The 16,676-nt window shown below is 42.2% G+C and overlaps 1 protein-coding gene across 3 annotated transcripts in view; it reads left to right on the top strand.

The window, feature by feature from the left end:
- Positions 1-16,676, top strand: part of LRRK2 (leucine rich repeat kinase 2) — a 474,491-nt gene that overhangs the window by 257,221 nt on the left and 200,594 nt on the right. For all 3 annotated transcript variants that reach the window (XM_077468371.1, XM_077468370.1, XM_077468372.1), the window contains 2 exons: positions 11,037-11,287; positions 11,784-11,932. In XM_077468371.1, coding sequence (XP_077324497.1) covers positions 11,037-11,287; positions 11,784-11,932 — 400 coding nt within the window. The remainder of the gene's footprint in view (positions 1-11,036; positions 11,288-11,783; positions 11,933-16,676) is intronic.

The following is a 16,676-nucleotide window of genomic DNA, read 5'->3' as shown; positions in this document are numbered from 1 at the left end:
CTGCTAGCACCTGCGTTTTGCCCCTCCGCCCAGCCCAGCCCACCCAAGTGCAGTATTGATCGATCACTGTCACTTACAAAACACAACACACATAACTGCAGCATTCACAGAGTCAGGCTTCATCCCTGCGATCGCCAACAGTTTTTTTTGGTAGTGTTTTATACAGTCGCTGACAGCCTAGGTGCTTTTTTTACCTGTGAGTCTCACTAGTTGTACCACTAAATTTAGAGCCCAAAATGGCAAAGCGAAGGTACACTAGTGAAGAGGCCTACACGTTTCTGTGCATGACAGTGAAGAGGAAGTCATTTATCTGTCAGATTCAGGCTCGGAATACGATCCTGTAGAGGACAGCGGCTTCATGACAGATAGCTCTGACGACGAAGATGAGGTCCCTGCTAAGGTCAGGTGTACCGGACCCCGATCTTCTGATGTTGTTGAGGTGCAAGAACCCGCAGGTCCCTCGTATGGAGCAGAGAAGTACTAGAGCCGCTCATCCTTCTGGTGAACTGGCAAGCACCAGCGGCCTAGTACACCCTGGATGTACATCCAGCACTGCACTAACACATGGTGACGTGGCGAGTTCCATAAGTGCAGTTCAAGCTGGCGGGGTGGCAAGCACAAGTAGTGTCCCACTGCCACCAAGAAGAAGACAAAGGCAGGCCCGTCGTTCCCATAGTGCCCTTCCTGCAGAATTCGCCAATCCTGATTGGGTGCCCACCACTTCTGCAGAACCCGTACTTCCCCCCATTCACTGGCCAACCCGGTATTCGGGTGGATACAGCTGATTTTACGCCACTTGATTTTTATTCACTGTATTTCACGGAAGATCTCTATTGTGGACCAAACTAATTTATATGCTGGTCAACACATCGCTGTTAATCCCGAGTTGCCTTCCCTTGCCAGAGATTGAAAACCAATTACGGTTTCTGAATTTTAAGACCTTTCTGGGCCTTTCCCTCAACATGGGCACACATAAATTCATGATGTTGCAGACAAATTGGTCCACGCATCCGACTGACCACATGCCGGGGTTCTCTAACTCCATGTCCAGGAAACGATACGAGCAGATGTTAAGGTTCATGCAATTCAATGACAATGAACTTTGTCGTCCTTGTGGAGACCCTGAATACGATCGGCTCTACAAAATTCCGACCCCTCATAAACCACTTCAACCAACGTTTTGCAGCCTTGTTTATTCCCCATCAAGTTGTCTGCGTTGATGAGTCCCTGATTAAATTTTCTGGTCGCTTGTCATTCAAACAGTACATTCCCAACAAGCGTACCAGATACGGGGTCAAGCTCTATAAGTTCTGTGACAGGGCCACAGGCTTTACATGGAGCTTTATGGTTTATGAGGGTAAAGTTACGTAGAGCCGGAGAACTGCCCTGACTACATAGGAAGCGCTGGCAAGATGGTGTGGAACTTGGTGTCACCCTTATTCGGAAAGGGGTACCACTTGTACGTGGACAATTACATGAGTGTGCCACTGTTTAGTCATTTGTTTGATCATTAGATTGGAGCATGTGGCACCGTGCGACCTAATCGCCAGTGGGTTTCCCCAGGGGCTTGTAGATTCCCGTCTTAGGCTGGGGGAGAGAGCCTGCTTGCGGTGTAATAATTTTCTCGCTATGAAGTGGAGGGATAATAAGAATGTTTTTGTTCTTACCTCCCTTCATGCAGACACGACGGTCAAAATTCCTACGGCGACTGGTATTGTGGAGAAACCCCTCTGTGTCCACGAATATAACAAAAATATGGGAGGGGTAGACCTCAATGACCAGTTGTTGGCGCCGTATCTAGTTGCCCGTAAGGACAGACGCTGGTACAAAAAAGTGTCTGTTTACTTATTTCAATTGGCTTTGCTGAACGCTCATGTGCTATACAGAGCTTCAGGGGGACTTTATCCTTTTTTTTCCCAGAGAGAGATTGTCACAGACCTTCTGTATCCAGATGGTTCTACACCTCACCATTCCCAACCAAATGCGGTAAGCCGGCTGCATGAAAGGCATTTTCTGAATGTCCTCGAGAGTACCCCTACCCAATGAACCCCCCAAAGAAGATGTCCAAGCGCGGACATAGGCGTGACACCCGTTGTTGTCCACGCTGTCCTGGCAATCCTGGTCTTTGCATTGGTGAATGTTTTGAACGCTACCACACACTAGTGAAGTTTTGGTGTAGGGTACAGCATTTCACAGGCTAGGACACACTAACACAGGGTCTCCCAAGATGCCATCGCATTTTGAGAGACCCGAACCGTTACAGTTGTTACAGTTCAAAAAAAAAAAAGTGTAAAAAAAAAAAGAAAAAAAAGATATAAAATATAAAAACCAAAAATAGTTGTCGTTTTATTGTTCTCTCTCTCTCTTCTCTCTATTGTTGCTCTTTTTTACTGTATTCTATTCTGCAATATTTTATTATGTTTTATAATGCTTGCTTTGCTTTCCAGGTATGTACATTTTTTTTATACTTTACTGTTTACTGTGTTTTATTGTTAACCATTTTTTTGGTTTTCAGGTGCGCCATTCAGCTGCAGCGCGGATTTATTTATCTTGACAGCAATAGCGTTTGCTCCCACGATACATAAAGCCGTGACTCCAGTGCTGTAGGAGGTTATTTCACCACCACAGTTAAAAAAAAAAAAAAAAAAGAGCATATATGCCGAAGCATGGGGACAGCAGGGGAGGAGGAGCGATTTTGCTCCTAATGCCACGTACATACGGTCGAAATTCCGACAGAGGGCTTGCCCGTGGAAAAGTTTGACCGTGTGTACGCGGCATAACTTTTTTTTGTGAGGATGCCCCCATGCTTCGGCATATTTATATGGTGCATGTATGCCCATCATTAGAAGTGGGTGCATGAAGGAAGGTATTCTAATGGTGGACACACCGATCAATCTCTTTTTTTCGTTCAGCCAACAGGCTGCATGAAAAAAAGATTACAATATACGTCCAACAAGGACCAGCCAACGTACTGGTATGTTGCTGGACTTTGAATGGTTATACCAGAATGATGCCTGCTGGTTTAGGTATCATCTTGGTATCATTCTTGCTGAGAGGCATGTCGAGTCCATGGAATATTGTATATTTTGACACACGTTGTGGGAAAAATAATTTTATTTTATTTTTTGCACAAAGTTGTCACTAAATAATATATTGCTCAAACATGACATGAGCATATGTGGTATTACACCCCTAAATACATTCTGTTGCTTCTCCTGAGTATGGAGATACCACATGTGGGACTTTTTGGGAGCCAACTGCGTATGGGACCCCAAAAACCAAGCACCGCCTTCATGCTTTCTAATGGTGTAAATTTTTATTTCACTCCTCACTGCCAATCACAGTTTCGGAGGCCATGGAATGCCCACATGGCACAAACCCCCTCCCAAATGACCCCATTTTGGAAAGTAGACACCCCAAGCTATTTGCTGAGAGGTATGGTGAGTATTTTGCAGATCTCGCTTTTTGTCACAAAGTTTTGAAATTTGAAAAAAGAAAAAAAAAAAGTTTTTTTCTTTACTTTCTTCATTTTCAAAAAAAATTAGAGCTGTAAAATACTCAGCATGACTCTCAGCAAATAGCTTGGGGTGTCTACTTTCCAAAATGTGGTCATTTGGGGGAGTTTTGTGCTATTTTGGCATTTTATGGCCCTCGAAACTGTAATAGGTAGTGAGGAGTGAAATAAAAAAATTGCGCCCTTAGAAATCCTGAAGGTGGTGATTGGTTTTCGGGGCCCCGTACGCAGCTAGGCTTCCAAAAAGTTCCACACATGTGGTATCCCACGTACTCAGGAGTAGCAGCAAAATGTATTTTGAGGTGCAATTCCACATATAACCATGGCATGTGTGAACAATATATCATTTAGTGACAAATTTTTGTAAACATTTTATTTATTTTTATTTTGTTGTCATTATTCAATCCCTTGGGACAAAAAAAAAATATTCAATGGGCTCAACATGCCTCTCAGCAATTTCCTTGGGGTGTCTACTTTCCAAAATGGGGTCATTTGGGGGGGGGGGGGATCCCAATCTACCTCTTTATCCTATCCCCTTTTCCTTACCCTACCTAGCCTTTGCCCCTCCCCTTCCCTTTTCTCTTTCCTTTAGTGTTCTCTATGTGATTATTCTCTTTCATATTAGTGATTTTAGTGTGTGTTACTTTCTGCTAAAAAATACTGTTTCCTTTGTACGTGTTTTACGTGCTATGTGAATTCTCTTTCATATTAGTGATTTTGGTGTACATTACTTTCTACCAAAAATACCATTTCCTTTTATATGTGTTTTGAGTACTCTTTTTATAAAGTTTTCCCTTCCTACTGTCTCTTCTTTTACCTTTTTCTTTTCCCTTCCCTCTCTCCCCCCACGGAGGTTCAAAATTTACTTGTACCGGCGTTATAGCCGAGAAGAGAGACCCCCCCCCCCCTCCATCACCTTATATCCTGCAGGCGCTTCTTTATATCTTTACTTCTCCACATTAACATAGATATATAACATAACAACATATAATAAGGAAAACAGGTTATGGTTCCGCTCTCCACTCATATCCTTTAAAGGTTCTTCTATCCCATCTCATCCTATTTTTTGACAAATATTTATTTTTATATCTCGAGTATATTTCTCCCATTCCTCCCATATTACATCAAATGTGTCTTGTTTGTTTCTTATCCTATATATCCACCTTTCTGCCTCTTATTTCATCCACCTCCCTTTTCCAATCTTTCAATGTTGGACAGGTTACCTGTTTCCAATATCTGGGTATTAATTTCTTCGCCGCGTTCAGTAAGTGAGGGATTACACTGCCTTTATATACCCCTCTGGAATCCATAGCCCTGTAGAACAAAAAAGCATCTCGGGGCCAACTCCAGTCGCTCTTTTGACACCCTACCGATCCACGGGGCTATGTCCTCCCAAAACTTCCTTATCCCCTGACAGGGCCACCATATATGAAGAAAGGTTCCCTTTTCACCACATCCTCTCCAGCACCTATTGTCTGCAGTTGGATATATTTGTGCTAATCTTGCCGGGGTTCTGTACCATCTAGTCAGGATTTATACGACATCTCCTGTATAGCCGAGCTTGTCGATAAGGAGTATGTTGCTTTGATTAATTTTTTTATTTGTTTTGTTTAGAAGTGGCAGTCCAATTCCTTTTCCCATTCCCTTATAAAGTAGGGTGTGGTATTCTTTTCCTCACTTTAAACCAGTTTAAACATTTGGGATAGTAGATGTTTAGGGCTTGATATTTTTCTGAACATCTTTTCGAATATGGTGAGGGTGTCTTGGGATCTAATCTGCAATTCTAATTTCTTGAAGAAACATTTTATTTGATTTTACCTCCCCCCTGACAGTTTCATTCTTCCTTGTTTCGATTCTAGCTCCCTTTGTGGCAGTAGGACTCCTGATGGTGCGTATCTTAGGCACATTGTATTCCCTTCTGATTCCCATGGTCCCAATGCTCCTTTTTCTTCCCCCGGGGGAAACCATGAAAACCTTTCCAATGGTGCTAGGGGAGATATCCCTGGGGCATATTTACCTGTTTTATTTAATCTGTCCCACACTACCAGTGTGTTCCACGTTAGTGGGGATGTCCATTTAGATAAGCCCCTATCCTTTGCCGGTATCCAGGGTGCTCCTGCTAATTCTCTTTCTGCCATTCTTTTCTCAATCATCGCCCATTCTTTACCCTGAGAATCATGGCGCCAGTTCAATATGCAAACCAGTGTCATGGCTCTATAGTATCTGGCCATGTCAGGTAGACCCACTCCCCCGCGTCCTTCCCTCTGCACAAGATTTTGTGGGCTATTCTTGCTCTTCCGTTTTCCCAAATAAATGTAAGGAAAATTTTCGTATCCTTTTGAAGAACCTTTGGGGTAATGGAATGGGTAGCGTGTGTAACACATACAACAGCCTGGGCATTACACTCATTTTCAACGTATTTACCCTCCCAAACAATGTTAACGTCTGTCCTTTCCATCTCTTAAGATCTTCTTCTATTTTTATTAATAATGGGCTATAATTTTGTTCAAACAGTAAATTTAGGTGCCTTAAAGAGCCAACGTACAGCTATGATGGCTCGCGCAGGGGAGCCAACTGCGGCGGTGTTAGGGCTGGGCTCAGCCCTTCCTTCTCTGAGCTGGCCGCTCAGCTGTCGGCTAATTGCCAGCTCCTATCGCTCCACAGTGACTCTCCTGTTGATGATATCCTGCTTGGCAGTCCTGCCTACTTAAGTCGTCCAGCCCAGATGATCTTTGCCTTTGTCACATCTCTAGAGACGTTCTCTTGTGTTCCTGTTAAAGACTTGCTTGGCTGACATTCCTTCTGGCTCCAGATCCTGCTTCTTGTTCTACTACTCTCATCTCTGATTCCCTGATGTTTTGGCTTGTCTGACTATCCATTTTTGGTTCCTGAGCTCTGGCTATGTTTTGACTGTTTATTCTGTTTATATTTTTTATTATTATTAACCAATTAAGGACTGAGCCTCTTTTTAAGATTTTTTTACAAGTTCAAAACTTTTATTTTTTTTGCTAGAATTTACTTAGACCCCTCAAAACATTATACATTTTTTTTATAACACGCTAGAGAACAAAATGGCGTTGCAATACTTTCACACGGTATTTGTGCAGCAGTCTTACAGGCGCACTTTCTTAGCAAAAAATACACTTTTTTGAATTAAAAAATAAGACAACAGTAAAGTTAGCCCAATTTTTTTATATTGTGAAAGATATTGTTACACAGAGTAAATTGATACTGGTCATGTCACGCTTCAAAATTGCACCCGCTCGTGGAATGAAGACAAACCTTTACCCTTAAAAATCTCCATAGGCATTGTTTAAAAAATTCTACAGGTTGCATGTTTTGAGTTACAGAGGAAGTCTAGGGCTAGCATTATTGCTCTCGCTCTACCAATCACGTTGATACCTCACGTGTGGTTTGAACAACATTTTCTTATGCGGATGCTACTCACTTATGCGTTCACTTCTGCACGTGAGCTCGGTGGGACGGGGTGCATTTAAACTTTTTTTTTTTTTCTTATTTATTTTAACTTTTTTTTTTTTTTACTATTAAAAGGAATGAAAACATCACTTGTAATAGAAAAAAAAGCATTACAGGACCTCTTAAATATGAGATCTGGGGTCAAAAAGACCTCAGATCTCATATTTACACTAAAATGCAATAAAAAAAGTCCATTTAAAAAAAAAAAGACCCTTTAACCAGTTCCCGACGTCGGCAGAATGGCACAGGCAGGCATATTGGCGTACAGTTACGTCCAATCTTCAATGCCGCCCTGCCATCGTGAGCACGCCACCGGCGGCGCACTCGCTTGCCGGTCGGGACCCCCGTGAGTCCGGTCGCGGGTCTCGATCGCCGCGGGCATACCCGCGATCGTCTCACGGGACGGCTGAATGGAGGAAATGCCGTGTAAACAGCATTTCCCCATTCTGCCTAGCAACTAGTGACGCTGATCTCTGCTCCATGTGATTGGAGCAGAGATCAGTGTTCACTAAATGAAAGCCCAGCCCCCACACAGTTAGTAACACACCCCTAGAAACACTTAACCCCTTTACTGCCAGTGTCATTTACACAGGAATCATTGCATTTATATTGCAGTGATTGCTGTATAACTGACAATGGTCCCAAAAATGTGTCAAAAATGTCCGATGTGTCCGCCGCAATGTCGCAGTCACAATAAAAATCGCAGATCGCTGCCATTACTAGTATAAAAAAAAATAATAAAAAATTATTAATAAAAATGCCATAAAACTATCCTTATTTTGTAAACGCTATAACTTTTGCGCAAGCCAATCAATAATCTCTTATTGCTATTTTTTTTTTTTTTATCAAAAATATGTAGAAGAATACGTATCGGCCTAAACTGAGGGAAAAAAATGTTTTTTTATATATTTTTGGGGGATATTTATTATGACAAAATTAAAAAATAATGCGTTTTTTTTTTCAAAATTGTCGCTCTATTGTTTATAGCGCAAAAAATAAAAACCGCAGGGGTGATCAAATACCACCAAAAGAAAGCTCTATTTGTTGGAAAAAAAGGACGTCAATTTTGTTTGGGAGCCACATCGCACGACCGTGCAATTGTCAGTTAAAGCGACGCAGTGCCGAATCGCAAAAAGTGGTCTGATCTTTGACCAGCAAAATGGTCCGGTCTTAAGAGCTATAGGCGAAAGTGACGTTTTGACGTTGCTTCCGCCCCTGCAATGGTATGGAGACGGTTGGGGCCATCTTCCCCTCACTCATCTAACATGGAAAAGGACCTAATTGCCCCTGCTGCTGCCAATGGCTCCGGTAAGCGGGGGGGTCCCCTCTCCCTCCACTGATAAAAGTGATCTCATAGCGAATCCGCCGCAGAGACCACTATTATCGGTAACAGGGCCGTCCGCTGAAGAAGATACCGGGGTTATGGCAACTAGCTGCTACTATAACAAAGATTTATCTCTTCAAAGAGAGGACACATATCGGTGTGCCGCGGTCCGGAAGTGGTTAAACAAGTGAGATTTAACTCTACTTCTGGAAGTGGGTAAAAAAACTATATAATACCATGAACTGTCAAACTTATGTCAGACTTCTTGGCTGGAACGCAGATATAAGAAATGGAGAGAGGAGTGTGGTTGTGTGTGAAAATGCTTGGTCGGTCTTACCCAATAATAGCAAACGTAGAAAAACCACACCTAGTTCCAAGGGTATGGTGAATGAACCCCTTGGGGTCGTCAACAGATTAAGCCAAATGTAAAAAAGTATACATTTTATTACCTAAATTCAACAAAACTGAAAACCTGGAAGGAAGGGCCTGAATTTGAAGGTCTCGTTCAATCCTGTGGCTACTGCTTAAGATGACAAATTCATCTAAGTTTAGTCTGCAACAATAAGGCCATCCTTTCTTCTGAAAGTGGTCTCAGCATTCCATTTCAATGAGGACAGTCCATTCTTATGCCCTGCTCCTAAGCATACTAAGGAAATCTTGGTATATTGGCTAGGCATAATCGGAGCCATTCGAATATATCATAAAGCTATTGCTCTAATCAGAAGGATAGATTCACTCTTATGCCCCGTACACACGACCAGACTTTTCAACATCAAAAGTCTGACGGAATGATTCCGGCAGACTATTCGAACGTGTGTGGGCTGCAGCGGACTTTTGATTTGCAAAAGTCTGACGGACTTTAGAAATGGAACATGTTTCAAATTTTTCCAACAGAACTCTGCCGGACCCAGTTCCTACTGAGAAATCCGCTCGTGTGTGTGCTAGTCCGACGGACAAAAACCGACGCTAGGGCAGCTATTGGCTACTGGCTATGAACTTCCTTATTCTAGTCCAGTCGTACGTCATCACGTTCGAATCCGTCGGACTTTGGTGTGATTGTGTGTGGCCAAGTCCGTTCATTCGGAAAGTCCGTCAGAACTCTGTCAGAACTCCGTCAGAACTCCGTCGAAAGTCTGTCAGACTTAGTCCCTCAAAGTCTGTCCGTGTGTACGCGGCATTAGTCATGTTTTCTGGAGCTCCTGTTTCAAGGTCCACCCTGACATCCTGTTTTAAAATCCACCTTTGCACAATAGATATGAAATCTGATTGCAAGAGCTTACATTCTCAAAGGGAAATCACCTCCTGTATTTCTACACGCCTATTCCACCAGATTAGTGGGGGTTTTATGGATTTTAGCACCAAGTCTCAGTGGCCTGATTGTGTATGGCTGCCACCTGGCCTTCTGTTCATATTTTTTCAGACTTTTACCAGGTGGATGTCCAGTCTCGGTCAAAGCAGCTTTTGGTTACAATTTCAAACTTCTTTTGATAGTTATTGTTGGGCCCGTTGACCGCTTTGCTCATTGTTGCGCACCCTTCATTTTCATTGCTTAGGGACATCCCTTGCTGTATAAATCACCTGCCTGTGTCCTGTACTGTATGATTAAGGTAAGGAATTTTGACTTGTCTGCAATTCCATATCTTGAACCAGACCCACCCTCCCTTCTGTTGCTTGCTTTACTATCCAAAAAACGAGAACTCGTGGAGTGGGATAGGTTTAGAGGTGAGGCTCCCATTTTTTTTTTTTTAAGTTTTTCCAGTGTTCAGTCACCTGGAGGTACATGCCTATAACCCATGGAGTATTCTGCCTGTGTCCTGTACTGTACTGCAAGATATGGAATTTACAGATAAAAAAAATTATCTTTTCTTGGAGCTCATTGAGGGACACTGGTACCTCCACTCTGTTTTTTTCCATGCTCTCTGTACTACCTTGCTACAAAATTGAGATATGATGGTTGTGGGTAGAGTTATCCTGTGCTGGCTGATTTATTATATATATATATATATATATATATATATATATATATATATATATATATAATTACACTGGATAAGATCGGATCATGAGATTTTACTACCACATTAAGTACCTTCGTATTTTAAGCGCCTCATATTATTTTTGCAAACCGGATGCTTTATTTCCATAATTTAGAGGATTTCTAGCAAACCAAGTCTAAACAACTTTACCTGTCATGTATTGGTAGTGTAAGGAGGCCATTGACAGGCTGGTATTGAAGATGACTATAAGATCAGCCAGACAGTAGAATGTCTGCCTAAAAAAGGTGAAAGCCACACTCTGAAATGTAATTTTGCAGTAAACTTTAGTTTATGTAGCACAGCCTGTCTGAGCTCAGGCGGCCCGTGCCAAGTACAATAAAGTTTATTACAACATCATATTATCTATGTGTAACTGTCTTTCTCTAAATTTGTACATTAACATAAGCAGTTGGTTTATTTCATTACATTTATCACAGAACATTTTTTACATATATGGACCATTTGCAATTTTGAGTTGTAAAAGTTTAAATATTTAGTCAAAACTTTGTTGGATTTGGTATAAATCTGCCCCACGATGGCCAGCCTTACCTTTTGTTTCCCTCTAAGAATTGTCTTCCATTAATTACTGTATGAGAAACGTTATAAAATTGTTGGATGCAGTATTGCTTATAATTAGAATAATGACAATAATTGTAATACATTTTTTTGTGTATTTTAAACCTAGGCTTTAAAGTCTTTGACTTACTTGGACTTGCGTAATAATGGTTTCAAATCGTTCCCTACCTCTGTTCTGGAGATGAGCAGTATTGCATTCCTTGACATATCAAGAAATGAAATTGGTCCTTCCTTTGACTTGAACACAAGTGCCATTTGTCTGACCTTGAAGCATCTTAACCTTTCTTACAACCAACTGAAAAGTTTTCCTGTTTGTTTAGGAACTGTTGCTCAAAGGCTTGAAGAGCTAGTGCTTGAAGGGTAAGGTGTTTCTCAGATGAGTTTAGAACAAAGATTTACATTTTATATTAGAAAAGGGTTCTGTTTTACAGGTTAATTGTCAACCCAAAATGTAGGTAATATCTGTCAATTTCACCATAATCATTGTGATTTTACATTGGTGCCCTGAAAATGTGTTTCCACAGTAACTGAACAGCATTGTGTTTTAAATTTTTCCATCAAATTTTTCTTGTTTCCCACAAGCATGTTTTGCAAATAGTATTGATCTTTTAGCTCATTCTGACTCTTACACTGTTCTTCTCCCTGATGGTCACAAAAAGCAGTTACTGTTCTGAATCTTACCGTTTATGTATTTTTTTTTGGTAGAGTTCTAGTTGATAGTTCTTTTAACACACAAATGAATTCAGGTTCTTTGCTAGTGATGGGCCTCATGTCTTTTTTTATTAAATATATATTTTTATATGTGAATGTTTGCTATACTCTATTATTTATTTATTTATTTTTATTTTTTTAACAGGAACAACATTTCTGAAATCTCTATGCCACTCTGCTTGCCTGAGCTACGAACTCTGAATTTGAATAAAAACATAATATCTTCACTTTCCTATGATTTTCTCCATGACTGTGCAAAGCTAGAAGTCTTTTGTGCTGCAACAAATCGGCTCGGTAACCATTACCATTTTGTATTCTTAGTCAATGTTATTTCTAGTTATACAGTATTTAAGTTGCAGAGGAGGTAATGTTTACATGCATACAATAATCAATGCTTTAAATGGGGTTTTCCCGTTACATTATAAATTATCAATATTTATGCATCTTTGGAGGTTACATACAAACACAGTTAATGCATTACATGTCAAGCATATACTGTATATTACAGCCAAAGCATCATATAGTGGCAAATTTATATAAAGTGGGACCTTGGTTTATGAGTAACGCTGTTAACAAGAGTTTTTAAAAAACTAGCAACTTTTTTTTTTTATTCTGACTCGGTTTGCAAGAGTTGTCTCGCAAAACGAGCAGAATTCAAGTTAATGGGCGGTGCAGTACCACGTTTGGCCAGAGATGCGGGACGCCAGGGACACTCTGAACAGTTCAGAGCCTTTCGGGAATACTTGAAGACACTCAGGAATACTCAGTTCCCGAAGATTTCTGAGCTGTCCCCAAGTATTTCCGAGGCTCTCCCGTGCCTCTCACCTCTGGCCACATGCGTTATTGCATGTAATAGAAGTCAATGCAGAACAAAGTATCTTCATTTCCATTGATTTCTGTGGGGAAACTCGCTTTGAAATGCGAGTGCTTTGGATTACAAGCATTCTCCTGGAACAGATTATGCTCGTAATCCTAGGTTCCACTGTAGTTATTGTTATAAAACAATATGCAATAATAATCTTTACTCAGGATTCATTTTAATTGAGATGCAATAGTATTGTGCAAAAAGTGTTTTTCATTGATTTATGTTACTATTATAATACATTTTAGCATATTGGATTTTCAGCATCTCTAATGACTGAAACTGAGAATTTAGTGTTCCTATCTGTGCAATTAATTTGTTTTTGGGTTATTTTTGTGAGTAACTTTACACTTATCTGGCAGTTTGTGTTTCTGTTGGATATCTTTTTTTAACCAGAACAAACGTTAAAAATATGCATGGAGTTTGTATTTTGTCTTTAAAGGGATTGTAAAGGCAGAAGGTTTTTCATCTTAAAGCATTCTTTACATTAATATAAAAAGTCTTCTGTGTGCAGCAGTTCCCCTCAGCCCACCCTAATACTTACCTAAGCCCCATCTAGATCCAGCGGATGTAGATTGGGCTGGGTCTCAGCTGCATGCAGATTGTCTCATCTGCATGGGACCCCTTATTGGCTCCTGCTGCTGTCAATCAAAGTCAGTCAGCCAATGAGGAGAGAAAGGGGTGGGGCCAGGTCGCAGATCCATGTCTGAATGGACACAGCTCTGCTTGGATGTCCCCATAGCATGCTGCTTTCTATGGGGGCACTCAACAGGAGGGAAGGGCCAGGGGCACCAAAGAGGGACCCGAGAAGAGTAGGTCCAGGCTGCTCTGTGCAATTCTACTGCACAGGGCAGGTAAGTATAACGTGTTTATTTTTAGTGTAAATGTAATGTAAATGGAGCATTTGTATATTTTAAACCCGTATTAGGTGATGCTCCTAACAAGTTGCAGGTAGCAGTTTGTTGCCCCTCCCTTTTTGGCTTGCCCACTGTGACTCCAATATCCACCAAGGTGCTAGTGTTCCTTTTTGGACTTCTGGACAAGGAAATCCACCCTCAACGCACAAAGTCTACCATCACACTTGTAAGGATTAAAGTGACCCTAAACAGTGGTTTAAAGAAGAAAAAAAAATAAGTTTGTATTAACTCAAAAAAGTACCTTCTATTGCTCATAGTCTTCTCCAAATTCCTTCCTTTTTTTTTTTTTTTTTTACTGCTATGATCTGACTTCTTGGAGGGTGTCTACATTTGTTTTCCATGGTCACACTTTATGTAGGAACTTAACCACTCTTTTTTGCACACTTCTGAGATGGACTAGGGACTGTGGACATTAACAACACTACAATTCCAGGGCAGTGTAGATGACTGCAGCAAATATGGAACTACTTTTAAACAAAGGAACAAGGAAGTGAGGGACAAAGTTTTGAAAGCTTATTGAGGACCTTATACGGAGGCAGAGAAACACACTAGGAAATTATTTCGTAAAAAAATTGATTACTGAACATTAAGTAGTGGATTTGTGGGGGTTATTTTTGGAGAATAAGGGTATGCTTTTACTTGGGGCAAGCCCAGGAAGGTTCATCCCAGGAAATAATCCTTAGGATTCATCCTGACTTTCCTACAATCAGTCTGAATCAACATTTGTCCTTGAGTACTATTATGCATGCTGGTAGATTACCAGGCTCAATTGAGTGTGCCAAAGAGGTTTACCTCCCCTCCTGAGTGCTTTAACCACTTGGGTACCGCGCTATTGCCGAATGACGGCATTAGCGCAGACCTAGATTGCCGGGACTACGTCTATTGACGTCGTCCCGGTTACGAGCGGCCTGCGCGCCCCCTGAGGGGCGCGCGCAGCGCGCTCTGTGATCGGCGAGTCCGTGAGACTCGCCTGATCACCGATCCGTGTAAGGGGTCGATCCTGACCCCTTATCACGTGATCAGCTGTCAGCCAATGACAGCTGATCATGTGATAAAACGGAGCCGGTAATCGGCTAGTATTCCTCCTCGCGCTGTCAGCGCGAGGAGAAAAAAAAAAAGCCGATCGCCGGCGGCCGTGTTCGGGACATCAGTCCCGATCACGGCCAGCAATTCAAGCGGACACCTGCCCCCTGCCAGTGCCCACCTGCCACCCGCAGTGCCATCCTGAAATAAAGTAAGTGCCCCCCTGTCAGTGCCACCCAGCAGTGCCCATAGTGCCCACAGTGCCACCCAGCAGTGCCCACAGTGCCACCCAGCAGTGCCCACAGTGCCACCCACAGTGCCACCCAGCAGTGCCACCCACAGTGCCACCCAAAATCTGCCTCAAAGGTGCTGCACCCCAGTGCCGCCCATCAGTGCCCAGCAGTGCCGCCCATCAGTGCCCAGCAGTGCCACCTATCAGAGCCACCTATCAGTGCCACCTATCAGTGCCCATCAGTCCCATCTATCTGTGGTACCTATCAGTGCCCATCCGTGCCACTCATCCGTGCCACTTATCCGTGCCACCCATCCGTGCCATCTTATCTGTGCCCATCTTTGCCCATCAGTGCCGCCTTATCTGTGCCCATCGGTGCCGCCTTATCTGTGCCTATTAGTGCCGCCTTAACTATGCCTATCAGTGCCCACCAGTGCAGCCTATCAGTGCCCACCAATGCAGCCCATCAGTGCCCACCAATGCAGCCCATCAGTGCCCACCAATGCAGCCTATCAGTGCCGCCTAATCAGCGCACTTCAATGAAGGAGAAAAATGACCCGTTTGCAAAATTGTATAACAAACTATTAAAACATGATTTTTTTTTTTTTTTTTTTTTTGCATCTTTTTTTGTTTGTTTAGCAAAAAATAAAACTCCGAGCTGTAACTAAATACCACCAAAAGAAAGCTCTATTTGTGGGAAAAAAATGATAAAAATTTCATTTGGGTACAGTGTTGTATGACCGCGTAATTGTCACTCAAAGTGCATCAGCGCTGAAAGCTGAAAATTGGTCTGGGACTGAGGGGGGTTTAAGTGCCCAGTAAGCAAGTGGTTAAGTCCCCAAAAAGAAAAGGCTCTTGAGCATCTGTTTCCCAGATTTCCAAGGCTGTCACTTGGTCTTCCGTTCACATGCTGTCTAAGCTTTACTGGTTGGATGTTCAGACCTCACTTGATGCCACTTTTTGACAGAAGGTCCCTCAGGCAGTTTTGTGCTGCAAACTGCCCCCAGTTTTAGTCTGTGGTTTTGTCTGCGTTTTAGCATTTGCTGTGTTGGCAAACCCTTAGTTAAACTGCTTTAGTTGTCTCCTGCATCTCGGAATTCTTCAGAGTGTGTCTCTAATGAGCAATAAAGAAAACAGCATTTTTAACTTACCATTAAATAATTGTCTTAGCGTTCACTAGTGGCACAGGCCCTGTCCCTCCCTATCTTACTAATTCACAATGAGTGGAAGGGGTTATACTGTCTTATTAACAGAGTTGTTTACCAATATCAAATTCTCCTGTAGGTAGCAGTATAACCTATATGTCTGGAATCCTTCTGACCCTGTGGCCCCTAATAAATTCCAAGAAAATTATTTTACGAGAAATCAAAAAGCCTTTTTATGTCCACTATACCAGTGTCCTGATTTATGGCCATATTCTGCTTTTTAACCACTTAAGGACCGCCTCACGTCGATGTAGGTCGGGAGAATGGCACAGCTGGGCACAAGCACATACCTGTACGTTGCTTTTTAAGTGCCCAGCCATGGGTCGGGAGCGCGCCGGCAGCGGCGTGCTCCCAACCCGGTCCTGTGACAGTGGGGCCAGCAGACCCAATCGCTGCTGTTATCCCGCGATCGGGTCACAGAGCTGAAGAACGAGGAGAGGTCTGTGTAAACGAACCTCTCCCCATCCTTCCCTGTGTGGCTGTCACCGATCATCTGTTCCCTTTTATAGGGAAGGACGATCAGTGACATCGCATGCCAGGCCACACACCCCTACAATAAAAAAAAAAACACATAATGTCATACATAACCCCTACACTGCCCCCTAGTGGTTAACTCCTTCACTGCCAGTGTCATTTACACAGGAATCAGTGCATTTAAATAGCACTGATTGCTGTATAAAAATGTGTCAAAAATGTCCGATATGTCCGTCATAATGTTGCAGTCACAATAAAAATCGCTGATCGCCGCCATTACTAGTAAAAAAAAAATATTAATAAAAATGCTATAAAACTATCCCCT

This window comes from Lithobates pipiens, unplaced genomic scaffold (genome assembly GCF_037356315.1).
Source record: "Lithobates pipiens isolate NorthernLeopardFrog02 unplaced genomic scaffold, aLitPip1_a1.2 Scaffold_8, whole genome shotgun sequence".
Lineage (NCBI taxonomy): Eukaryota > Metazoa > Chordata > Amphibia > Anura > Ranidae > Lithobates > Lithobates pipiens.
This window is presented reverse-complemented; position numbering and strand designations above follow the sequence as displayed.